The following is a 27,483-nucleotide window of genomic DNA, read 5'->3' on the forward strand; positions in this document are numbered from 1 at the left end:
GCTACATTACTGTTTTCTCCTTAAATTATATCCTAACCCTACTCATTTCCCCAAATAAGCCACAAGATATCACATCCTTAGGTCTTTGTACATGTTCTTACCTTTGCTTTAAATTCTCTCATCTGTCAGCTGAATTCCAAATGCCCTTCAAAACCCATTTCACACATCAACTCTTGCATGAGGGTGTCTTTGAAAGCCCCTCGCCCACCTCATCTCTAGGCTCAAGAGCTGGCCAATGGTTGTGTGTGTCTTTTGCGTTTACCTTCCCAGTGTCCAGTCTCCCTTCTTTTGCTAACAGCACCCCACTTTTCACTGAGGAAGTCACTCCTCCCACTTTTCGTCCATAAGCCTTGGGTGGGACTGATCCCACTTCCACCTCCACCTGGAAGTGGGTGGTTGAGCTTAAAGTCCCAGTTCAGAGGCTGAAGAGTAGCTCAGGGATGGGCACATGACTCACCTGGACCACAAGAGACCAGCCTCGCACTTCTGCCAGAGCTGTTGAGAAGGAGGCTTCTTATTTCAGCTGAGGTTGTTAAATTAGCAGACAAAGCTGGGGGCTGTCTTTGGCCCATGTGAAAGGAGCCTGTCAGAGGAAAGCAAGAGAGGGCGAGAGAGAGAGTTTTAAACATGCAGACCCAACTTTGAAATGTCTGAAAAATTTACCTCTGGATAGTTCAGCAATTTATTGTTGGGTAAATGAATGAATGAGTCAATAAATTCTCCCTGTGCTTTAAACTCATCTGAGCTGGGTTTCAGTTATCTGTAATAGGAAGGATTCTACGAAATGGACCCTTTCTCATTGTTATATGATAGATAGATAGATGATAGAGAGATAGCAACAGATAGATGAATAGACAGATCATATAAACTGTGAGGATCTTAAGGAAGGAACTTGTCTTGTCCCTCAGTGTATCTTTAATACTAGCTTAGTGCTCACTGAATGAACAAAGGAATGAATTTTCTTTAATAATGACATAGAATGCTGCAGAATTTTAAATGGACATAAATAATCCCAAGGATTTTCTGAGTCATGCTTAGCGCATTTATGTCATATTGGTGATGACTTATACAAGAATAACCATCAAAACCTCTTGGGAGAAAGGATTCAGCTGGCCACACTATCATTCTGATGCCATTCTTTTGATAAAGGACAAAAATCCCGCTTTAGAAAATTACTGTACTGTATGATATGGGCCAGAGTTAAGTATAGTAATAAAATGTATATGGTACTTGCTATGTGCCGGGCTCTGTTTCAGGTGCTTTGTAAGTTTTAAATCACTTGATCCTCACAACAAGTTTATAAGATAGATACAATTACTACTTCCATTTACATCTTGGAACACAGAGGTGTAAAGAGGTTTACAACCCCAGATCTCACAGATGGCACTTGGCCAGTGATCTCTGCAGTGAGGGATCCAGTAGAGGCTGGTAAGGGGTGAGTTGAGAAAGGCACCCAGAAAATGTCTTAGCGGAATGGAAGGAGAAGAATAAAAGAGAAGGCTTCATTTTATAGCAAGAACGATGCAGAGGTCCAGATTCTGTTTCACTTTAAAATTCAGTGCTAGCTTTTTTCAAAACAAGGAATGAGAAATTTGTAATGAAACCTCCCCTTTCAGTGTCAAGCCTCTATAGTGACTGCTTACTGTGAGCAAAGCTCTGTGTCTAGTGTTCGTATGTTGTGGTGGAGAAGATTAATTTCTCCTCAATATCTGTTATTCATTTCATCCATATTAAAAGAAATTGTGGTTTTTAGCTGTGTGTGTGGCTGGCTGGAATAAAATAAATTCCAGTTTTCTTTGCAGTTAGGATGGCCATATGATTAAGTTCTGGCCAATGGGCTGTAAGCATGTGTCATGTGTAATGTTTATGTGTCACGTGTAATGTGTCATGAGCAATGTTTAGGAAGTGTCCTGAAAGGCGGGAGGTAGGCATGCTCCCTCTTGCTGACTGTACTGTGTGCATGATATTGTGATTTATAATAAATATATATTTGGTCTTTGTTCTAGTTTCTGGCACAGAACTCCTAAAATCCTTGGAATTTTGTAAGTGATGAGAGCACTAAAAAGTCTTCTATTATGTTAATGAGGTGATATTTAGAGGCACCTCTACATGGGAGCCAGGCTTGGAACTTTCAGCCCCACTTCCCTGACCTCAGGGTAGAAGGAAGGGGCTAGAGGTTGGAATAAGTGTCCAGTGATTTAATCAGTCATGCCTATGGAATGAAGCCTCCCTAAAAACCCAGAAGGACAGGGTTCAGACAGCTTCCAGGATGATGAACAGGTGGAGGTGCTGGGAGAGAGCCTGTAACCCCAACCCCTTCCCCATACCTTGCTCTGCGCATATCTTACATGAGTTATAGCCTTTTATAATCATCTGGTCATCTAGTCAGTAAAATGTTTCTCTGAGTTCTGTGAGGAAATAATTGAGTCTAGGAAAGGGTTGTGAGAACTCCTGATTAATCGCCAGTCATTCAGAAGCACTGCTGTGGATCTGATCTGGATGTGGCTGTTGGCATCTGATGTGAAGGGCAATCCTGTGGGGTGGAGCCCTGAACCTATGACATCTGATTCTCTCTCCTGGTGGACAGCATCAGTGTTGAGTTGAACTGTAGCCACCAGCTAGTGTCCAAGAACCGCTTTGTGCTGTAGGGACCTCTCCCCCCACTGGAATTTGGTACAGAACCTTTAGACACTCGAGCAGCTATCCTGTCCATGTTTGGTGCTGTGTGCTAGGATGGCAGTCACACATGCCGAGCTGCTTCTACTAAATTCACCAGTTATGCAAGTCACTCCTCCCCACCTTGGGGATCACAGACTCTAATGAAAGTTCTCCAAATGGAAACAAGAGGAATGGGAAATCGGCATTACATAACATAGAATGTTTTTTGTTAATCTCAGTTTTACTTTGGGAAACTAAAGTTAAGTAACATAAGTGTAATGCTAGGACTTTATTTCAAATCAGCCTGATTCTCAAACTGGTGAGCTTCTCCACTATCTAGACTGCACAGCTTACTATTACTCACAGTAGTGAGCTGGTAAAGACAACAACCAGCTGGGAATGAGAGGAAGGACACTGAATTGTAGTGTTTGCCAGCCTTCTTGGTGTAAATATTCCCACCAGGCCCATTTCAAGCTACCAGTAGTTCAACAACGGACCTGCAAAATTCCTGAAACTCTAACTATCTGTCCCCCTGAGCCTAGGTGAGCCGGCTCCAGCACTTCTGGTGTATACTTAGCTGAGCCTGAGAGAAGGCGCTCCAGGCAAACTGCAGATTGTCTCCAAATGTCCTTCCATACATTCAGGCTGTGTGGCTTTGGGTCTAATTAGGATAACAACCATCCAGAGCAAGCAGAACACCTGGGGAGCCCCCACAACGATGCTGGGCATGAAGTGATTAAAGAGTAACTGCATGACCTGTGGCCCCTGAGGGACATTAGGGGAGCTTCACAGGAAGTGACGTGGCTGCCTTGTTCCTTTCTGATGGGTGATCCATTTTTAGAGAGATCTGGCCAACAGGATTCTCAAGGGCTCCTCTAGTTGACAAAATGCCTACAATACCATCACTGGAGCCGAGGGAGGATAGTCTGCAGAGAGAAGCAGGACTGGAACACTTGGGTTCAAGAGAGAGAGAAAGCTCTGTGGTCACAAATCCACAAGCAGCATCTGGCAAGGCAAGTTGGAGGGACTCTAATGCTTCCTCCTGTAGTCAGTGGGTACAATAAGAGCCTGTAATTTGAGCAAGTGCTGGAGGAAAGCTAAGAGGCTTTAATAGGGTGTCTGTGGTGACAAGGGCAATGCAGGGCACACAGCTGAGGGTTTGGACAAACCCGCCCCGAGAAAGTTCTCTTACCACATCCTTAGGAGGAAAGCTGGAAACTCTTATTGGAACCCACTGTACATCCTTGGTAGCGTGAGGATGGTGAGTTTATGCCACATCTATTAATAGTTCTCCTGACAGAGTGGGTTCAGTGACACTCGATAAATCATTTTGTTAACTGCGTGAATTCCCGAGCTAAAGAAGGCCTTTGGCTTTGTGGAATAAGGATGTCCATCCTGGAGGGCCCTGTTTGAGAATGAGTCAAGGTTCTGCACATGGGCCAAACCAGGCCAACAGCCCCCTCCTAGAATTGTCGCTTGCCCGAGCCCTAACCCTGTCATTACGTGACGGGGATGTGTTGACCTAGCTCTGCTCTCTTTCATGTCTCTCTGCTCCTTGAGAAAAATCTGTTCTAAGGTCCTAATGTTTTCAATCCAGCTCACTTGTTTTGAATTTGTTTTATTACTCCCAAGGTTAAATCACAAAACGCACACTCCTCTGTGTGGATTCTCTTTTTCTGGTGGTAGCATTGTGTTTCTCCAGGGACAGAATTGTAGACATTTCACATGGAGGTACTGGCAAGTGAGGGTCTTGCCCGCTCCTTGAGTATCACTGTTGTATGGTCAGGTCACCCAAGATGGCTATACGCTTGTTCTCTGTACATCCCCTGCTCCACCAGTACCTGCCTCACCTAGACCCTAATCACCCGATGGATCTTCCTACATACTTGCTCCTGGCCCCAGCTGGTCATTGTTCTAACTCTAGACCAGAGCATATTCACCATGATAGCTTGATGGTGAGGAGTGTGCCCCTGTGCTGATTTCCCTGGTAACCGAAGAACCAACCTCAAGTCAATTCCCTCTATAACTGGTAACCTCTCCCTGCCCCCAGGAGAGAAGAATGCCACCATGTCCTGTTTGCCATCTACCGCACATAATGGGATGTTGCTCCAGGACCTTGCTTCAGACATGTAAGATCCCCCATCCCCCATTAAACCACTGATGTCTCTCTTGATGACTTTGGGCTCTTTCTTTGATCTGAAGCTAGGCAAGTACAGGCCTTGCAGATCTGTGGTGTGCAGCCCAACAAATATGGACTCAGGTGTTTTGTTTTAAAGTTTGATGCTTCTCTGCCCTTTTGATATAGCTGAATTCACCTTTGAGCACTTTCTTGCTGTCTGCCACAAGATGTTTCCACATTACCTTTTACTTTCCCTGCCCCAGACCTGGGGCCAGCCATGTTCGCAAAAAGCCCTAGTTTCTTTAATTGGGAAATGTTACTTGGAAACAAAGAACCGAGTGTGAGGTATGCTCATTACTACTGGAATATCATTGCTTCTGGCCCCTTTTTATAGACAGAGCTAGAAGAAAAATTCAATGATGAATTAATAATGCTTCCTCAATTCAAATAAAACACAGCCCCAAGCCTTAATTTCCCCATTCCATATATGCATTTTTACTTGTTTATACTATTATACAATAAACACAATATAATTTCAGAAATACAATCAACAAGAACCAATTCTGAACCTATTAAATAAAGTTCAAGATGTCTTTGCAATTCTCTTGATTTGAAGATATATTCTATTAAGGATGTACAATCTTAGTGTTATATTTTAAAATTATTTGAATAATTTTTCTGTGTGACTGTGTTATCTATGTAGGATATATTAATATTCACTTCTTTATTTAATGTGAAGCTTTTATTCCTTGGTGGCTCAGATGGTAAAGCATCTGCCTACAATGCAGGAGACCCGGATTCAATCCCTAGGTTGGGAAGATCTCCTGGAGAAGGAAATGGCAACCCACTCCAGTCTTCTTGCCTGGAAAATTCCATGGACAGAGGAGCCTGGTGGGCTACAGTCCATGGGGTTGCAAAGAGTTGGACAGGACCGAGCAACCACTTTTGCTTTCAAGGTTTTGTTTTATCTTTCTTTTTACTTAATTTTATACTTGAATATGTAAAATAGTTACATCATTTAAGAGTTAAGACTAGTAAAAAAGTTCTAATCAGAGAAGTTGTGCTTGTACCCCTACACCCACCCCCTATGGGCAGTTATATGCATTAGCTTTAGATTTATTGTTCTTGATTTTCTTTTTGCAAAAATAAGGGTATATATTTTCTTTCTCTACAAAACAGCATAAAATGAGCCTTCTTTTGCACCTTGCTTTTTGTCACTTGACAATATATTCTGCAGATTACTCCATATTAGTTTATATAGATCTTTCTCATCCTTTTTGATAGCTGCATAGTATTCTATTGTTCAGATATACTGTAATTTATTTGTAATGCCTTATGGATGGGCATTAGAGAAGGGAATGGCAACCCACTCCAGCATTCTTGCCTGGATAATCCCATGGACAGAGGAACCTGGCAAGATACAGTCCATGAGGTCACAATCACACACGACTGAGCAACTAACGCACCCACACACACATGAATGGGCATATGGATTATACCTAATACTTTATTACAAATAATGTAATGAATAACTCTTTTGTGTGTGAAGGTATATTTTCAGAGTAAATTTCAGCAGTGAGATTGATGGCTTAAAGGGTTAATGCACATGTAATTTTGCTGCTGCTGCTGCTGCTGCCGCTAAGTCGCTTCAGTCATGTCCGACTCTGTGCGACCCCATTTACGGCAGCCCACCAGGCTCCCCTGTCCCTGGGAATCTCCAGGCAAGAACACTGGAGTGGGTTGCCATTTCCTTCTCTGATGCATGAAAATGAAAAGTGAAAGTGAAGTCGCTCAGTCGTGTCCGACTCTGCGACCCCGTGGACTGCAGCCTACCAGGCTCCTCCATCCATGGGATTTTCCAGGCAAGGGTACTGGAGTGGGTTGCCATTGCCTTCTCCTAGAAAATGGCAAAATTTCCCTTCAAATGGGCTGTACCATTTTGCCTTCCCACCAGCAATATATGAAAGTACTTTTTCTCCCATTGTCTGGCCATTAAGGATATTAGTAAAGTCTTAACTTTTTTGTCAGATAGTTAAGAAATGGTATCTAAGTATAATTTTAATCTGTATTTCTCTTATTATAAGTGAAATTGAGCATTATTAATATATATAAAAGGCCATGTGTGTATCTTTTCCCAGGAACTACCTGCTCATATCTTTTACTATCTAGTAGGTTTTTAATGCATACTCTAAAAATCATCAAATTCTAGTTATAATATCGGAGTTTACAAAAGACTTTCACAAGTCATCTTTTTGATCCTGAAAGATTTTGAAAACCTCAGATGGAATAAGGACAGAACTGTTGAACTAGAACAGTTTCTAGGTAGTCTCATTAATCTGGAAAATACAGAGTACCTGCAACTATATGCATGAACTATCTTGTCTGATGCTGTTAAAAACCTTGAGCAGAATATTTCATGTAGAAGATTATTAACACCGGCCGAGAGCAACTTGTCAGATGTTCATAATCATTTAATAAATATTCTCAGAAGTCCAACGTTGTCAAGTAAAGCCTAACTTGCTTCCTGCTTACAGTTGCATCTGAAAGGAGCCCTGAGGTGGAAATAGGGCCTGGCAGAATAGCAGCTCCACCTCCGAAACATCACAGTTCAATGGGTTTGTTCACTTGGCTACTTTCATGGTTTGCTTTTGAATTTTTGCTTTTATTTCTCTTCTTATTCAGAAAGTGACTTGAACTCTCCCCAGTATCTCTAATGATTGCTAAGTCCAGACATTTTTCTTAAGAGGTTCCCTGCCAGGAATCTTTCATTTAGCAAACCATACCGCTAAAGGCAAGAGGGGTTGATTTATTGGAATTACTGCTTGGCAAAGGTGGAAGAGTCAACTCTGCCACACTCTGACCCAGAGAAAGATTTTTGGAAAATAAGGATCATTTTCTTCAGTTGCAATAAAACCACTCTGCAAGGAATCAAATTGGCCTTCTGTCAGTGTGATCTTCATAAGTCAAGAGAAAGAGGCATGTGCTCTGTCCACAAATGGAGTTGGCCAAGCAAACTGGGGGAGGGTGGGAAGTGGAAAGAACCTCACCAGCTTCCCTATTGAACTGAAAATCTCCTCATGGAAGTAAAGTGAGAGAGGGAGCACTCATTTCTAGTCCATAAGCTGAGTCCATAGTCTCACTCAAGGGCAAGAATAAAGAAAGGATATCTTGTCTCCATTAGAACAGTCCTCTGAGATCCTGCCTGAAATGCACACATGGCTGAATTGGAGGAGAATGAATGACTCAGAATTTCTTGAAGGATGCAAAACACTTACCCTCCAGGGCATTCTCTTGACTAAAGCTGAAGTCAGAAAAAACAAATCATAGTTACCATGTGAAGGTAAGCACTGACCACAGTGGGTGAAGTGCTTGATGCCTCAGAATTCCTACAGAACAGATTTGAAGGTGACAAGGGTAGCTGCCAGGGCTTATAACAAACACGAGAGAGAAGACACAGAATGCTATAGGAGAATTCATATATTTTTAAATCAACTTGATTAAGGTATAATTTATAAACAAGAAAATGTACACATTTTAAATGTACACTTTGAAGAGTTTTGACAGCCTGCCACCACTACTACCAAGATATAAGACATTTCTATCATCTGCAAAGTGTCCCTTTTTGCCCCTTCCCATTCCTGGGCTCAGGTAATCACTGATGTGCATTCTGTTTTAGATGAAAGTGAACTTTCCTGTGAAATTCATGTAAGTGGAATCATGCAGTATTTGCTCATTTGTGTCATGATTCCTTCACTCAGCGTAATAGTTTGGGATTCATTCATGCTGCTGCTTATACCAGCAGTTCTTTTTTTCATCCTTTGGGTGTCCCACTCTCTCCTTCCCATACTGTGTCCGTAAGTCTATCCTCTATGTTTGTATCTCCATGTCTGCCCAGGAAATAGGTTCATCAGTAGCATCTTTCTAGATTCCATATGCATGTGTTAATATGCAAAATTTATCTTTCTCTTTCTGGCTTAACATCACTCTGTATAATAGGCTCTGGGTTTATCTACCTCATTAGAACTGACTTTCTGTTTTATGGCTTAGTAAATATTCCAATGGATATATGTACCACAATTTCTGTATCCATTCATCTGTCAATGGACATCTAGGTTGTTTCATATCCTGGCTATTGTAAAAAGTGCTAGAATGAACATTGGAGTACTTGTGTCTCTTTCAGTTATGGTTTTCTCAGGGTATATGCCCAGTAGTGGTATTGTTGAGTCATATGGTAGTTCTATTCCTAATAATGAGTGATGTTGAGTATCTTTTCATGCGTTTGTTGGCCATCTGTATGCTAAATTACTTTCTATTTACTTTCTTTCCCCATAAATCTGCAACTGGTGAAATCGTAGAGAAGGAATTTGGGGGTAGGTAACTTCTAGTTTGGGCCATAAATAGTTGTAAATAAATGTCTGTCAATAAACTGAAATTCACACAATATTCCAAGACAACTCTTGAACAATTTGTTTCAACTTCCTTCATTACTGTGTAAACAGTGACCTAATCACACTCTGTAAATGGTTATTGACAAGTGCTAAAATAATACATCTGTGGGTCAGCTGGACAGACCATGGCCTTGATGAACAGTTGCTTTGTTCCCTTTACTGTAGTAGTACCTAGGAATATGAAATGAAGAGACGCACTAGTTCCTGGTCACAGAAGCTGGGAGATAATAGTGACTCTTTCCTTGGAGGAGCTGTTTTTCTGTTGGTGTTGCCAGGAAGTAAGCCCTTTTTTTCCAAAATGATGAGGATTCCTGAGGTAGATAATGGATCAATGTATAGATGGTTAATGGCTAAATGAAAGGATAACCAGCCAGCCAGAGAGGCTTTTATCTATCCATCCATAAGATAACTAGATGAAGGAGATGTGGAAAGAGTATGGATTGAATAGGAAGGAGTAAAAGTCAAGAGATAATCATTGATGTAGCGGATAAGAAAAGGAGAAATAGAAGCACATAGAAGAAGCTATTTACAGCAGGGGACCACATGCCCCTGTCAGTATATATGACCACAGGGACTATGAAAGGGTGAAGTTGTTGAAAGCTAGTTTAGCAGCTGGCCTTGCTGTACAGTCTCTGATGACAGGGTGATGGGCAAGGTCCCAAAGCAAGAGAGACGAGTACCATTGCTGGTCCTCTCCCCTCTGGACTTCACTCTCCTCATTGTATCCAGTGGTCTCCTGGGCAAATGGAATGGAATCTTCATTATACCCAGTACACATTTCTTATTCATTGAGATATAATTCATATAATATAAAACAGGCCCATTAAATGTATACAATTCAAAGATTTTTAGTATAGACAGAGATCTGTGTAAACATCACCACTACCTAATTCCAGCACATTTTTAGCACCCCAAAAAGAAACCCCATATCTGTTATCAGTCACTCTCCATTCTCTCCTTCCCTAAGCCCTCAGCGACCGCTACAACTTTTTTGTTTCAAAGTTTTTATAATTTAATAGTTTTAGGATTATATCAAAATTGAGAGAAATGTACAGAGATTTTCAATATGCTTCCTGACTCCATATGTGCCTAGCCTCTGCTACTATCAGTATTGCTTACCAGAATGTTCCTTTTGTTGTTAAACAAAAGAAGAACCTATACTGATATATGATAATCATCCAGAGTCCATAGTTTACTTTTTGGTTTACTCTTGGTACTGTATATTCTGTGGATTTGGACAAGTGTATAATAAACATATGGGCTTCCCACATGGTGCTAGTGGTAAAGACCTGCCTGCCAGTGCAGCAGATGTAAGAGACGTGAGTTTGATCCCTGGGTCAGGAAGATACCCTGGAGAAAGGCATGGCAACTCACTCTAGTATTCTTGCCTGGAGAATCCTGTGGACAGAGGGAGGCTATGGTCCATAGGGTCACAAAGTGTTGGACACGACTGAAGCAATTTAACATGCACATACATAATAACGTATATCTATCATTATTAACATCATACAGAGTATTTTCAGTTCAGTTCAGTTCAGTTGCTCAGTCGTGTCCAACTCTTTGCGACCCCATGAATCGCAGCACGCCAGGCCTCCCTGTCCATCACCATCTCCTGGAGTTTACCCAAACCCATGTCCATTGAGTCAGTGATGCCATCCAACCATCTCATCCTCTGTTGTCCCCTTCTCCTCCTGCCCCCAATCCTTCCCAGCATTAGGGTCTTTTCCAATGAGTCAACTCTTAGCATGAGGTGGCCAAAGTATTGGAGTTTCAGCTTCAACATCAGTCCTTCCAAAGAACACCCAGGACTGACCTCCTTTAGGATGGACTGGTTGGATCTCCTTGCAGTCCAAGGGACTCTCAAGAGTCTTCTCCAACACCACAGTTCAAAAGCATCATTCACTGCCCTAAAAATCCTCTGTGTTCTGCCTATTTATCTTCTCCTCCTATAACCTCTGTCACCCGCTCCCCCAACTACTCTCTGTCTCTATAGACTTGCCTGTTCTGGGGTTTTCATATAAATTGACTCAAACATGTGGCCTTTTGTATCTGGCTTCTTTCACCTAGAATAAATAATATGTATTTTTTCTTTCTTTTTTAATTAATAAATTTTATATCTTAGAGCAATTTCAGTGTGTAGAAAAACTGAGCAATAGGTTCACGTGCCTACTTTCCCCACCCCTTACACAGAGCTCCCTATTGCTTTCTTTTCACCATCTCAATCATTTTTTTAATGTACAATTCAATAGTCAATGATATTACCATTGTTGTGCCAGTACACTAGTTTTCTTTAAAAAGAGAGGTTGAAGAGTAGTCTTCAAGTCTACTTGATGCCGCCTCTGGAACTGAAAGCTCAAGACCTTGATTAAGACTCTTCTCACGATCTTGCAGCCCCACTGAGGCTCTCTTCCCTTTGCCAGGCTCCACCAAAGGCCTGAGATGAGCTCCTGGGAACAGTGGTGACTCTCCAAGAATGAGCATGCTCCTCCCTGACCTTGTAGCATTGATTTGTTCTCCTCCACTTTAGTAAATATTTTAAGGCATTGAATTGGATTTTAAACATCAGAGACTTATTTTTATCCCGAATGAAACTTAACTAATTAATATTGAAAGCACTAAATGATTCAACTCTAAAAACTTGTTGAGGAAGTCTTTCTAAAACTATTTTAGTTGTCTCCTCTGGGCACAAAGGCCACTTGCCTTAAGAGATCTGCAATGCCAATGATATTCTTGAATAGTGGAGGTTTTTTGCAAACATCAAGGGTAATTTAGGTATTATGAAGGTGATGATACCACTTTTCTATGAGTATTTTTGAGAGGATAAATTAGAGAGACAGGATAAGGACATAATAAGATGCTCTCTGCATATTTAGTTTATCTATATCTAGTAGAAAAAATATTGGATCAGAAATAATTGCTACCATTTGTTGGGTGGTTAGTATGTCTCTGGTACTGTGCTAAGCATTTTTATATCTGTTTTTTTTTTTAAAACTCACAACAGTCTTATGAGTTAGCTACTACTATTTTCATTTTTTAATTGGAACATACAACACTATACGTTTAAGGTGTACAAAATATCAATACATTTATATTGCACTGTGATTGCCATTGTAGCATTAGCTTAACACCTCGATCACATCGCATAATTATCATTTCTTCATGTGGTGGGAGCAATTGAAGTTCTAGTTTCTTAGTAAGTTAAATGTTTATAATACAGTTTGGGTGTCTGTAATCACTGTACTCTATTTTAGCTCTGCAGGATGTATTTATTTACTAGTTGCAAGTATGCACCTTTAAACAACATCTCTTTGGGAAGGCAGTGAAGCTAAGAAACATTAAATCACTCACTCAGGTCCCCCATTTTGCAGGTGAATTTAACTCCAGAGTCAAAAGTGTTCAAGTACTCTGCCGACCCGGAAATTGGATCAAGTAACTTCTCATCCTGATTGACTTCATGTAATTGGGCTTCATTTTCCTCATCTGTATAATGAGGATATTGGACCATATGCATGATTCCTAACCTGTGGCTGCCTTCAAAACAAGCTGCTATAGAGAATGTAGGTGACTGACAGCCTCTGGCTACTGCCCCTGTGAGTCCAAGGCCACATTTATACTAGGCTGCACCCAGCCAGTGACTGAGCATGGGAGGGGTCCTGGTGTTGGCCCAGTGATGGGCTTCCTCTCATGGGCAGGTTTGACTCAGGGCCTCCCCCTCAGCTGACCAGGACTACACTTCAGTCTGAGACTCTTCCTGTCCAATCCTTCCTTCTCGATCTCCTTCCCAGGACTTGCACCGTGATGTGAAGGCACTCCCTGCCTACTCCTGGCCATATTCCATTTAACCTTCATGGAAATTACTCTCAATACAACTTTTGCACATGTAATCCTGTCTTTGTCATCTACTACTCAGAGGACCAGAACTGACAACTTCCAACTTGAGTGGGAGGGTCAGGAAAATATTTCAAAGGGTCTGGAAATTCCAAGTTCAATAAGAGATGTCTTTAGACTATAAATCCTAGGTTTCACATTTATATGAAGTACTATTTTCCAAATGAATGTAGATGGTAAATATAGTGTGGAATCATTTAAGAGTGTTATTGAATTTACAGATACTTTTGTTCATGTTTATGTTTTCAACCAGTAAATTTTGAAAACATGATTGATAGAAAGGGTCTTTATGCTTAAAATATTGTGAGCCCCTGGGCTGGATGCCCACACAGAGTCTGTCAGGTCTGACATCCTTTGATCCATGAGGCAGTACCACATAGTGGTTAAGGAGCAGTGCTGAGAGCATGGCCTTTGTCGTCAGATGACCCTGGATTTGAGTCTTTAATTTCCTTCTCACTAGTTACATAATCTCAGACAAGATGCATGATCTCTCCAAGTCTTTGTTTGCTCATTTAAAATGGAGATACTAATAGTGACGTCCGGAGGGTATGGTTGTGAGGAATACATAACAAACATGACTAGTAAAGTACTTTGCTTCTTAAAAGTTCATTGGAATTATTATCATTACTTGTTCTTAGTTTCATTTTGTGTATTCATCTTCAATTCTACCCAATATAACCTAAAAGATATTTTATAGTATATTTCATAGTTTTAACTCTTACTTTGTGAGAATGGGAGACAGTAATTTCTTATCTTCCTAAATTGGCTTCCCTGGTGGCTCTGTGGTAAAGAATACGCCTGCAATGCAGGAGACTTGCAGGAGACATGAGTTCAGTCCCTGGGTCAGAAAGATCCCCTGGAGTAGGCAATGGCAACCCACTCCAGTAATTCTTGCCTGGGAAATCTCATGGACAGAGGAGCCTGGCGGGCTACAGTCCATGGGGTTGCAAAGGAATCAGACATGACTGATCAACTAAACAATAACAACAAAAATCTTCCTAAATTATTTGGTATATCCTTTCAAAGAAATTGCATCTCATGTTTAATACACCTCTGTTCCTTTGAGCTGAGACCTTTGTAACCAACTGAGCTTTCATTTAATCATCTGGAATAATCTTGCCCATCGTGTTTTCCCTCCTGTGTAATTTCCCTTTCACAGCCAATTTGTCCTTAATGCTCAGACTAGAGTTATCTCGGTAACATGAAGAACTGAGAACATCCACTATCATTGACACAACCCCATTTCAAACAGACAACGATTTCAGGCAGACATAGGGGTGTGAGATTTGGAAATAGGGCAGTTTTCTGAATAATATAAATAATTGCTTATGTGAGTGCTGATTTTGTAGTTGACAGCAAAAAGTCTTCTGGGGTGACTCATTAGTGGGACAGGTGCAAGAACAGCTGCTCTGATTAATGTATTAGGGATCCTCATTCTTGATTTATGTTAAGGATGAGAGCAAAGCTTTGCTATCTACCTGATTACATAAAAAAGATTGGATTGAGGAGGGGTAACCAAGAGGAATGTTTTTAGTTGAAGATAATAAAATACATGACTTCAGTGTTATACAAACTGGAGTTTGTTTTTCTTATATAGAATTAAGTCAGGAAACAGATGGTTGCTGGTGCTGGTTTCTCAGCTCAACCACGTCTAGGATTATCTCCCTGAGATCCTTTTGGCCTTTCCTTCATTGTCCCAAAATGGTTACAGGAATTCCATTCATCACACTCACAGTCAGGGCAAGTGGAAGGAGGAAGGAGCAGTAAGTAAGAAGTTCCCATGGATCCCCAGCAGACCGTCGGTATGCGCAAACCCTGTAAGTATGTCTCATTGGCTTGAACTGTGCATGTGGTCCTCAGTCAGCTGCAAAGGAAGCTAGGAAATGAGAATTTAGCTGGGCCCCTTGCCATCCTGGATACAGTCAGGATTCTATTAAATGGTCAGGGAAATTAGAGGAAGTACATTGGGAAGAATACCAACACAATCTGATCTCAGAGGCAAGCCTAGGAATGTTACTGATGTTCATGTCTTGGATTCACTTACTTTTTTCTCTGTAGAAAGAACGAGAGGAGTATTAAATGTTGTAGTACATCTACTGGAGATCAAAATACATCACAACAGACTTCAAAGAGGTGTCCACAATGTTCTCTCCCTGTAAGCTTACACTACACTGGGAAGTGTATCTCAGTAAAACTTAGAAGTCATCTTCTTTTTTTTTTTTTCTTATACTGATGAATATTTAATTGCAAATATGAATACCCTAAGTTACACTTCTATATAAAGGAGAAACTTCAAATTCTGTTCTTTAGGAAGACATGGAAGGCAAGTAATACCTTAAGAGCAGCTATTGCCATTACTCACCTTTCCATGGGTGATCTAACATTCTACATTGATTAGTTACAAAAGGAAATATTAGGTTCCATTGAATTTAAGCACAAGATACAGCTAAAATTTACCACTAAGAGTTTCTATGAGTGTGAATAAATAAGTTAATTGAATATTAGGTTCAAGGCAGATTCCAAAACTAACTGAAGTATGACCAAAAAAATGGTATATATACCTAATAGTCAGTGAATATAATCTTTGCAATTCAGTATGTTCCAGGCTTCCTTTTCTATGCCGGTAAGATGCTTCCTTTTTGTCCAATGTCTTCCATTGCTGGGCTCCAAGACGTTAAACTTTTTAACATCATCAAGGATTTATCTTAGAAACAAGCAACTTCTTTCTTCTTTCTAAAGGTCATGGTTGTTTTTTCTGCTACTTGTTTCTTTCAGCTAGTTATTAACTTCCTTGTGTGAGAAAAGTTACTGGGTAAGAACAAGCAGTCTGTGTTGGCTGTCCCCCAGTGTGGTGGCTGGTTAATAAAGAAGACATCCACTTAACCTTTGTGTCATTTCGTTTCATCCAAAGAGTAAGTCAAAAAAGGTCAAGGTTACAAAGGACTCACAACCAAGGTACAACTTTTACAAATATCTTTGAATGGCCAGGGAAAGCTTTACTTCTTCAGTCATGCCCCCAAATGAGTTCTTAATGAACCAAGAATCCCTTCCCATCCATTATGGACCTCTAAGCACAGATGCTTCAAAGATTAGTTCAACATAAAACACAGATGCTTCAGGAGAGTGGACTAAAAAAGAGGAGGATGTGGAATATAAGAAAGTGTGAACAAAGAAACCCTCCCCAAAATATACAGTTCACTAGGATTAAGAATATCATCGATATAAATCCCGTACCAGTCTACCTTCTTAGAAACTCCTTTTACTATTGAGAAATCAAGACATTTTCAATCGTTTGCCTTCCTTTTCCACATTCTCTCTGATATTCTGAAGTTTTCTGGGGTTCTGGATCAGGAACACCAAGCCCTCCCTAAAATTACTAGCCCCGTGGTCTCTGCCAACGTTTTCAAGTTCATCAAACAAAGACAATGTCTGTTTGAGTTTGGCCTGAACGATTGTTTGCTCTTCTAATTCTGCAAGAAGGGCCTGCTTAGTGTACAGTTCAGTCTTATACTTCTCCTGTAGCTGTTCAATTTCTTTTTGGAGAAGGTGGAATTCTTCCTCACTGTAAGAATGTGTCTCCTGAGATTTATCTTCTGGAAGCAAGACGTTTGGGGAATCGGAAAAATCAACTGCAAGAAGAGCTGCTCCATTTTGCCAAAAAGGTTATCAAAACGTCCTTTCATGAAGCAAAGAAACTTTTCTGTGTACTTGTGAATCTGGACTGGGCTAATCGCACAGTCTGGGATGCCATCCAGCTTCTTTAGAATAACCTGTTCAACTGCCTGCATCACCTCAAACAGGTAGTCTTGAAAGGCAATGTAGATCCTAAGCATGGAAGTCTGTGGTGTGAAGCCAAAGAACTGGGCCTCATAGGCCATTGGATCAACAGACATCTTGGTGTTTTTTTTTTAGCTTTGTTAATTTTGATTGTGAACAACCCAAGCAACTATGAGAGTGATGAATTTGACCAAACACCAGCTTCCCGCCACCTCCTTTAAACCACTGCAGACTGCCAGAGATAGACGGCGCAGTTGACTCCAAAAGGCGTCTTCTTAGTCATGAAGAAATTTTTTGTTTCTGTAACAAGGTCATGGTAATATGATTTACTTGAAATTACAGAATGTAGCAGAGATTCTTATGAAATTGCCTTTATTTCTCTGAAACAACATGCTATATTTAGGGTAAAGTATGTCCTGGAATCTGTTTGAGAGTTCAGTTGTAATTTGCTCAAATTAGTTGTCCCCAAATTCACAATTTGATTTTAAGTTTTAAGAAAGATACAAACGACATCAGGAACTTAAGCAGAATATAAATAGATCTTAGAATCCTGAGGTGTGCAATATGAAATAGGCCATGCCTCAGGAGTTTCTCATGAAGATGCCTGCAACATGAACTTTTGGACCCTGCCTGATTCTACAAAAATTATCCATCTTCAGAACTAGGTAAAATTGTGAAAGTGGACAAGTATCTGTCTGAGTCTTTTCTCATTTGTATGGTATGTAACTATCTTTGTCAGAAATGACAGTCTAGGTATGTATATTTCATTTTTATTTTAAATCTACTTTAAAATTAATTATATGTTTGTCATGGGTGAATGAGTATAGCTATTTGACTTGTAGCATATTTCTGTTACTTATATAATTCTCCTCTTCCCTGATATCTTGCTCTAATATCTTTAAATCATGTAGCCCTCATATTTTCCCTTTTAAAAATTTAGTGATATTTTCAAATTATGTTTTTATGGAGAACTTAAAAACCATAGAAAAGTAGAAAAGAAAACCTCACATTATTTATGACACATTTATACGCATTTGTTTGTTTCACCCTTGATGACATCTTGTGTGATGTCCAAGATGGGATATACACACACATCTATCTTGTATATATACATATATCTGTCATATGTATATATATGTATACACACACACACAGATATGCATGGCTGGTGTGTGCCTAGAAAAAACTAGAAGCTCCCTAAATCTGGATGAATAAAATCATATTCTGATTTCAACTGATGCATATGGTGAGAGCAGTCAATTTTCAGGCCAGTTTGATCATGGGAATGAGGTTAAAGAAGGCATACAAGTATAGGCAGCCAGAAGTATTTGGTCATTTATCACATTATGAGTAGTCCTGTGCTGTGCTGTGCTTAGTCACTCAGTGTGTTTGACTCTTTGAGACCCCATGAACTACAGCCTGTCACGCTCCTTTGTCCATGGGGATTCTCCAGGCAAGAATACTGGAATGGGTTGCCATGCCCTTCTCCAGGGGATCTTCCCAACCCAGGGATTGAACCGAGATCTCTCACATTGCAGGCAAATTACTTGCCGCCTGAACCATCAGGGAAGCCTAAGAGTAGGCCTGGTACCTCATTAATTTGAAAATATATGTAAATACATATTATAACCAGAGAAGTTAAGTGACGTAACACAGAGAGAACCAGAACTAGAATTTTGGCTTTCTAGTTGACTAGTTTCACTTCTTAATAAACTTAATAAAGAATATATACAGAAAAGCTTAGAGCTAATATCATACTAGTGGTGAGAAACTCAAAGCTTTTCCATTAAAAGGCAAGAATGTTCCCTCTCACCATTCCTTTTCAACATTGTACTGAAAGTTTTAGCTAATGCAGTAAGAAAAGGAAACAAAATGTATAGAGATTGTGAAGGAAGAAATGAAACTCTCTTTGTTCACAGATGATACGATCATCTATGTAGAAAACTCAAAAGAATCAACGACAACAACAAAAAACCCCTCCTGGAATTAATAAGTGATTATAGCAAGGTTGCAAGATAAAAGGTTAGTATACAAAAATCAGTTTCCTATATACCGTCAGTGAACAAGCAGAATTTGACATAGAAACATAATAACATTTATATTAACATCTTTAAAAGTACAATACTTGGGCATAAATCTAAGAAAATATGTACAAGAACCATAAGAGGAAAATGATTATAGACTCTGATGAAAAAAACCAAAGAAGATTTCATGTTCATTGATAGCAAGACTCAATACTGTCAATATGTCAGTTTTCCCCAATTTGATATATAGACTCAATGCAATCCCAATCCCAGAAAGTTATTTTGTGGATATTGACAAACTAATTTTAAAGTTCATTTGGAGAGACAAAAATGTCTCATGAGAAAGAGAAAGTACTATCTTAACATTAAAGACTAAATTTGCTGTGATCTGGTGTTCACTCTTTGGCTTTGCATTGTTTGACTAGAGAAACTTCAGTTAAAGTCAGTGAATGGAGGATTGGGAAGTTCTTTCATTTAACATCATCTTTTCCCTCCAGGACTCTGCCACCACTGGTTTTTAAATGTTCCCTGGGTTTTGTTTACTCTTTATTTCTCAGTCTGCTTTTCTGCAGTGGAGGCAGATATTTTCCTCCCTAATGATTGTATTCATCTCACATAAAATTTATTCTCAGTAGGCAGCTAACAAAATCCATTCAGCAGTTCTTTGTTATTATTAGTTTATTTATTTTGGATGATTTTGTTGATGTTATTTTAAAAATCCCTTGGCACTTGCCACCCCATATGTGTTCTGTTACACAGATATTTAAAATATCTATTATTAAGAAGTGCTCATAAATAGGGGATTTACATGTCTCTCCTAAATATCAATTATTATATATATTCTGATTATTCTGTTATGTTTGTTTTCATCTCTCTCAGTAGGGAATTAGAAACTAAAATATGTATGGGATGAAAAGGTCTGTTTTGCTGTGTGGAGTGATTAGAAAGTCCAGTGGTTTGGATGTCTATGGCGGGAACATGTGAAGCAGAGCTGATGTTCAACCAGGACACACTGGTGCCAGTTTTAAAGTACTGAAATATTAATACCTCCACTCTGGTTGTAATAAACCGGTTCCACCACATGATCTCCATTGCCTGGCACCTTGTTTCCCCTGGACTTTCCCACAACCCAGTGGCTAAAGGGTGAACCCTGGCACATGTGGGGTTCTTCTTTAGCAATACATGTGTGGTATTTGCTGTTCAATATTATGAACGTCATTGACCCTTGTGAAAGGGATTATTACTTGGTTGATATTCCTAAAAGAATCCTGGAAAATTGCATGTAATAAATAATAGGGGTTAACATCTGTTAAGAATTGTTCTACAAGCTTTATACACATTAACTCGTTCAAGACCCTCAACAACCCTATGTTGTGGCTCTTATTATCGCCCCATTTGGCAGATGAGTAACTGAAGCCTGGGTCACACGATGAATATGTGGTGGAGTTTGTTGTTTGAATTCAGACCCACCCCAGAACCGGTGCTCTTAAGTTTCCTCATGGGTCTGGGTCTGACCTTCCATGATTCTCCAAGCAATACACAAATATTGGGCTTTTACCATGTAGAGCACTGTGTAATACACTGTGGGCAAAATAAAGAAAAATAAGACATAATCAAGTCTTTTGCATAGTTTATCATCTAGTGAATTTGGTCAAGATCCTCTTCTCCTATTCTGGACAGCACAAGTCCCACACAAATTCCTTTCTATGTCAGAGAAACTATTTAATGAGCAAACTCCAGAGGAAATATTTGCTACATAAGACTCTTGTTTAACAGTGTTTATTGCAGATTTAGAAAGGTGATATTTTCATGCACTGCTTTCTAGGAAATGGGAAATATTTTTTATAATATAGAAATTTTTGCTTTTCACACTGAGATGTAAGTTACGGTAATTTTTTTCATCAGTATGAATTCAGAATCATTCTAATCCATATGGATCTGAATATAAAACATTTTCACTTGTACAGTCATTGAAACACTCAGAATTTCAGGTTGAGGTACATGTCTCTGTTTTCATAAATGAGTCATATGGCATTTATATAACAAAATAAAGCATATTTAAGGTAAATATTATTGAATCCTCTAATAAATTTTCCATTGTGTCAATGCATAGGATTTAATGACAAGACAATGCCCTGCCAAAGCCAATTCTATTTTATGCTAAATTTAGTTAAATTGCCTGCAGAGTAAAATGTGTAGAGTAGTGAAATATGTAATAAAAGGCATTTGTATAGGGAAGAATGCATGAAGCATTCTCCAAATACATATTACAGGTGACGGCTTTTCTGTTATAAATTGAAGAGAGAGTTCATGACACTTGAGGAATGGAGACCAGGATGTCAGGATTAAAATAATCTACTCTCTTCCTTAAGGTAAGAATTCACTGTGCATATTTAGTTTTATAGTTTGTTTCTACCAGCTGGCCCTGATACACTTAGGAAAACCTCATGTAGCCTCTTCTTATTACACCTTACTGCCTTTCAGTACAACTAACCTATTTTTCCTTAAGAAAAAAAAAAAGTATAAAGAAAACAATATTTTAAATAGAAGACTTAGAAGGCAAAACAATCAGATAGTTTAAATACATTCAACAACATTTGGAAGTGGTATATTAGGAACTCTGGAATCTGCTTTCAAAGCTTGGGTCCATACCTTGCTGCTGCTGCTGCTGCTGCTAAGTCACTTCAGTTGTGTCCCACTCTGTGTGACCCCATAGATGGCAGCCCACCAGGCCCCGCCGTCCCTGGGATTCTCCAGGCAAGAACACTGGAGTGGGTTGCCATTTCCTTCTCCAATGCATGAAAGTGAAAAGTGAAAGTGAAGTCGCTCAGTCGTGTCCAACTCTTAGCGACCCCATGGACTGAAGCCTTCCATCCCTCCGTCCATGGGATTTTCCAGGCAAGAGTACTGGAGTGGGGTGCCATTGCCTTCTCAGGGATCCATAACCTTACTAACAGTTAATTAGCCACTTGGTGGCTCAGTTTTCCTGTCAAATGATTATTACAATAGTATCTGTTTCATTAGTCTTAGTATTAAGACCATATATATTATAATACTTTATATATAAATGCTTTTATATATATACATATAAATAATGAACAATTCATGGTGCACAAGAAACTTTATTCACTGTAACAAATCTGTCAAGTTTTGTAAGAATGTTTTATAAACATTCATTTAAAGCTCTAAAACATGAACTTCATGTATCTACTTCTTTGCCATTTTAGGTTATTGGGTTTTAAAACTAGTTTGAGGCCTTTGCAATCTTTCCATTTAAACCTCCAAAATTTAACTGTCAGGGGCAGCTTGGTATAATATAAATGTATTTAGTTTTGAAATTTTGAAAAACAAAAGTTGTCATTTCATTTTAGCCACTTTTTTTTTTCAGGTGTAGCAAATTATAGCAGAGATCCAAGGGAGCCTTTATTGTAATGGAAATGGAATTGTTATGTAGCTATAATGCTCCATCTTTGAAATCAGTTATTTTAAAACATTCAACTTGTTAAATCTTTAATAATGGATCACATTCTAAGTCAAGTTGATGGCAGTCACATGAAAGCTGAATTACTTTTCAGATACAATAGTCTTAAAGAATGAGTATTTATAGAGTAGCTGCTGCTGCTGCTGCTAAGTCGCTTCAGTCGTGTCTGACTCTGTGCGACCCCATAGATGGCAGCCCACCAGGCTCCCCTGTCCCTGGGATTCTCCAGGCAAGAACACTGGAGTGGGTTGCCTACAAACTTAAAATAAGTTAATAAAAATGTTAATCACCCAGAAATGTTAATCACCGAGAGGTGGCCTCTTCCAGGGTCAAATGCAATACAATCACGTTCAGAGCAGTTAATAATACGTCAAATTGTTCAAGTTCAGAGTGTGCTGAGAAGGGAAGGAGAAGCAGTTTTCCTCAATCTATCATCTGAAAAAGGCATTTTCCTGGAAAGTTTTAGAACATAGCTTTCATCTAGGTTATGACAGTTCATATTTTACTCCTGAAGACATGATGAATGAATAAAACATAAGAAAATCTGAACGACAGGCTTGTCTTTAAGAAATTTTACCTGCAACAACACAAATCCTGGACCTCATCTTTCACATGTCATTTCCTTGGTGAAGTCATCTGTGAACACTGCAAAGACAGGCCCCTCTTGCTCCTTGCAAGGCGTCTACTACCCTGTGCTTCGTCAGGGTATCCTACTTCTCTGTTGGTCTTCCTTCTTCTCAAGAATGTGAGGCAGAGGGACCAGCCCCTCCTTCAGACCAGGAGACAGGGAAGCTGTTTAAAGACCACAGCCTCACCTGACAGCACATGGCCTGGGCATAGGGGAAGGCTCTTAGCAAACCTGATGATGAAGGAATGAGGTATATTTGTCCATTAATTCCTCAACCAAGAGGCCCAGGGTTCTCAACCTTAACTCCATTGAGAAGACCAAATATCTCAAGGCTTTGGAGTGGTATTATGTGGACAGAAGTTCAAGTGGCCTTAAGAGAGGTGAATTAATTACATGCTACTTTTTAGTTCCTGCTAATTAGAAAAGAGCTGCCAAGAAGAATTAAGTGCAATTTGTAACACATTTTGATTGTCCTTCCTCAGGACTGTCCCTGGGACAAAATGTGGAGATAAAGAGAGGAGAAATACCTGTGCCTGGATGGCAGAAGACAACTCGCCAATGGCCTTGGGTCCCAGCAGAGGTGCACAGCGGGATCGAGGCAGCAGCTGCAGGCTCGGACCCCAGGGCTTGGACAGGAGCAGGCACCAGCGGTGGGACAGGCTGACAAAAGAGCCCAGCCGGGAGTGCTGAGGAGCTGGGGCCGCTGAGGGTGGGGAGCTGAGGGTGTGCTGGGGGTGGGAGCAGGGAGGCTGCCAGGACAAGGAGGGCTCCGGGTGGGCGCACTGAGGAAGGCAGGCCTGCCCCATAGTCCGCCCCAACTAGATGAGCTCTCACAACCTGGAGCAAAGGGCAGGTTCCCAAATCGCCTTAGGCTTGGGGTCAGCAGGTTCTGCGTGGGTGGGGTCGGGGGAGTGTGAGATTAAAGGGACCTGGGCGAGGGAGAGGCTGTTGGAGAAGGCTGATAGGGGAGAGGGGGCAGCGTCCAAGACAGAGCCTCATAGAGCCTCTGGAGTGATGGCACTGTCCGCGTCCCAGCTGATCCCTGCTTAAAGTGGGCAGGGCGCTAACAATGGTTACCTGCCGCTTTACAGACGGGGCCAACAAAGGGTCACAGAGAGGGTCTTGACTAAGGGTCACCTGCCGGTAGCTGGCTGACGCAGCGGGAATAAAATGCCAGATTCCAATCTCTCACTACCCAGCTCTCCCTTACCCAGCGCCTTCTCGCCCTTCTCCCAGTCTGGCCCCACCGGCTGCAAAGGGACATTACATCCTAGAGCCTTGCCCACCGCCACCTGCCGCCCCAGAAGAACAGGAGTGCTAGAAGAGAAGAGAGAAGAGGAAAGAGATGAAGGTGGCAGGTGCAAAAACCTGACACCTGGATCAGGCCGGCGGGAGCCACGGGCAGCGGCGGTGGCTAGAGCAGGAGTCAGCCGAAAGCTTCCTAAAGAAATGCCCCTTTTGCCTTCGCCAGATTGCTCTGCCCTCTCTTTTTTCCTTCATGAGAGTTGGCAAAACCCCAAACGCTGTTAAATAGCCTTGACAGCATCGCCCGGCAGTTCGTTGGGAGCTAGCATTTTTTCAAGGCCGAGATATCCTGGTGATCAGGACTGTCAGTCCCGCGCTAGGAAGCAGGGAGTGCACCCCGCGTGTCGTCGTGACTTTGCACCTGGAAAGGCTCAAGTGCGCCTGATCCCGAGGGGGCGTCAGGCGGCCTCGCCTTTTCTCTTATCCCCATCGGCAAGGGTGCGGCTGGCCTCTCGGATCTCTTTCTCCCTGTTCCCCATTCTTCCAAACCCTGATTCTAAATGAAGAGCTCTCACAACAGATGGCTGGACTTCCACAGAGGACGAGCAAGGGGCTCGGACATTCAATCATTCAACAAAGATTGTTTGAGTTCGTGCCCCGATCGAGGGGCAGGGCAGTCATAGTGGAATAGGACACCGGTCACAGCTTCGTGGGGAGACAGGCGAACGAATCAAGGTGATAGGATGCTGTTGCCAGGACAGATATGATCTGCTGGGGTCAGAACTCGGTACTTAGCCGTCAAGGACCTCATGAGTAAAAGTCTTCAAGATAGAGCTGTGACTCTCCCCGGGGTTTTGGCCTCATGGGAAACCCTTCCTGAGACTGTCGCCTGGGCTGGGACTCGCAGCTGAGAGCCATACCCACCCCTATGTCCCCAGGCTCACTCTCCAGTGGAACTTCCCTAGAAAGGGAGCTGGAGGTTCCAGGTCCCCGAAGCCGTGGCGCGCTCTGAACTTCCCGATCCCACCCCGAAGGGCACCCCTCTTTGGCATGGACCCAGCCAGGTCCTGCCCACCGCCCGCCGGGCGTGGCCGCAGTCACCGGGCGCTTCCGCCCGGCACCTCCCACCGCCGGCTTCGCCCCGCCTCTCTCGGGGTTGCGCGCCCTCCCGGCAGGTTCAATCCCAGCTGGGACCCCGAGCACCGCGGCCCGTGTGCGTCCTCGCTCCCCACGCCCTAGCCGCCGAGACTCGGCCCCGGGCACCTGCGCGCCGCCAGCTCCTCTCCGAGCGGCCGCGGCCGGCTGACTGGGCATGCTCAGCTGCGGGGCGGCCAGGCGCCGCGGGAGCCGAGTGCATGCCTTCGCGGGGTCGGGAGCCCGCCGTCCAGGGGCGCTGCACGCAGGCGGCCGCTGTCGCCGACGCCCGGGCCAGCCTGCGCAGGACGCGGGCCAGGATGGCCTCGCTCACGGCATACGGTAACGGCGGCCGATCGCGGGCTCTTGGGGCGCCTTGGGCGGCCGGGACCCGGGAGCCGTCCGATCACCCCGGGGAACTTCGTGGTTCGGTTCCCGGAACGGTCTGGGAGGGAGGCAGCGGGCTGCAGCGCGCGCTGGCCTGGGGCTGGCGGGGTGGTAGTTGGAGGCTGCCTGGAACCTGGGAAGGGGGCGTTTGTGGAGTCTGGGAAGTAAAAACGCCTAAATTTTAGGTGTTTGCGGGCTTTGGGACTCCAGAAAAATTCCTTCCTCTTCTTACCACCGAGAGGAAGGGATACGGGTGTTGAATCTTTTTCTAACGGTGTGAAGCTAGGAGTTCGATCTGCGTTCAGTCCTTGCTCATCTTGTCCCTGACTGACCTTGAACAAGTTATTTAAACTTTTCTGTTCTTGCATTTCTCCATCTGTAAATTAGAAATGAGAACATCTCTCTTGACAGATGCTGTGGGGTTAAATTATATGCACCAAAATATGCTTTTAATACAGAAAAACTCAGCTTGGAAATAATAGTTACATGGAAATACAAGATATTTTTCCCTTCCCATTTTATTGTTAAATAAATGTATTTTTTAATTATTATTTTTAAGGCATTGTACAATTCTGAAGGAACATGAAATCACAGTGTGAAGGTTTCAGACTCAGCTAGAAACCCTGGCCGCTGGGGAAGCCAACAAGCCTCTTTATCAACATTTCTGCTTGCGTGGAAAAAGCAATTCTCTTTCGTCCTTTATCAGAGATGCTGCTGAGAATGGGTTATATGAGGCAGAAACTCAAGTAGACCTCTTCCCTTAACCTGGCTTGCAATCATTTGCTGTGACAACATTTAGTTTGGGCATTTTAAACACGGAAGTACTGAGCAGTGATTGGGGGATGTTCTGAGAGGACATCTCAGAGCCAAGGCTCCTTGGGAGGGAAATTGTTGCCATTTGGCATGGAGGCTTCATTCTCCAGGCCAGTGATGTCCCCTGCACATTTTCCCAAGGTTAAAGGGGCAGTCTCCTTTTCTTGGGACTTAAACTGTGTTAAATGATCACTCAGGTGGCTCTGAGGGTTTGCAACTGATTCTTGGGAACCTAACAAATTGTGAGCAGATTACAAATTGCATACTAGTAGCCTATTTTTTTTTTTTTTAAACTCAGAGCATTTTCTGAAGAGATTTGGGTTGTTTTTGTCCCTGCTGCACATTTAGCACGTAACATTGTCATTCTTGGGTTACCATTTGGGGATAATTCAACATTATGATCAGTTTTTAGTCCTATTCATTGGTAGAAATCTATTTTTACACCTTTTCCTATCAGAGAGAGCTAACTTCTGGATTTTGCATGATGTTAGATTTCACATGCTCCTCTAGTGGATGTCAGTAATAGGTTTACGTAATAATCTGTTCCATGATTTCCTAGAAGCTTTAAAAGCTTAACTGGGCAGCCAGGTGGAGAAAATGAAGTCAGAAGTGAAACTGTGTTTGAAAAGCAAGTATATTTCACTAATTAAAGGAAAAAGGTGGCAGATCATTTTTTTTTTTTTCTTTTTGACAACTAAGAGTTATATAGTTTCTCTTTAGAACCTTACAGGGAACTGAGACAGATTTAAGTAAATGTATCAATTAAAATTTTTACTATTTTAAATATATTCTTTACACACTCTTCTCCCTACCCTGAACCATCCCTAAAGTGGATACTCTTGGCCTCTAAGTGCACATTAGTTTTTTTGTCTATACTGAGG

At 41.7% G+C, this 27,483-nt stretch overlaps 1 protein-coding gene, 2 long non-coding RNA genes and 1 pseudogene across 11 annotated transcripts in view; 2 read left to right on the forward strand and 2 right to left on the reverse strand.

Moving 5' to 3' along the window:
* LOC145546999 (uncharacterized) overlaps positions 1–25,519 on the reverse strand; it is a 59,816-nt gene extending 34,297 nt beyond the window's left edge. Inside the window, exons 1-2 of the long non-coding RNA XR_014083443.1 lie at positions 23,551–25,519; positions 458–583 (exon numbers count right to left, since the gene is read on the reverse strand). This is a non-coding gene — a long non-coding RNA (uncharacterized LOC145546999). The remainder of the gene's footprint in view (positions 1–457; positions 584–23,550) is intronic.
* LOC145546991 (protein MIS12 homolog pseudogene) lies at positions 16,387–17,006 on the reverse strand (annotated as a pseudogene).
* Positions 18,400–24,217, forward strand: LOC145546998 (uncharacterized). Its single transcript, XR_014083442.1, has 4 exons — positions 18,400–18,683; positions 18,810–18,912; positions 21,188–21,286; positions 23,506–24,217. It is a non-coding gene; the product is annotated as an uncharacterized LOC145546998 (long non-coding RNA).
* The window catches only part of ANO4 (anoctamin 4), a 419,392-nt gene continuing 417,323 nt past the window's right edge, over positions 25,415–27,483 (forward strand). For all 9 annotated transcript variants that reach the window (XM_081595414.1, XM_081595415.1, XM_081595416.1 and 6 more), the window contains exon 1: positions 25,415–25,744. In XM_081595414.1, the coding sequence (XP_081451540.1) occupies positions 25,624–25,744 (121 nt within the window). In that variant the 5' untranslated portion in view covers positions 25,415–25,623. The remainder of the gene's footprint in view (positions 25,745–27,483) is intronic.

Source organism: Giraffa tippelskirchi, chromosome 4 (assembly GCF_054371585.1).
Source record: "Giraffa tippelskirchi isolate mGirTip1 chromosome 4, T2T-mGirTip1v1.2.pri, whole genome shotgun sequence".
NCBI lineage: Eukaryota > Metazoa > Chordata > Mammalia > Artiodactyla > Giraffidae > Giraffa > Giraffa tippelskirchi.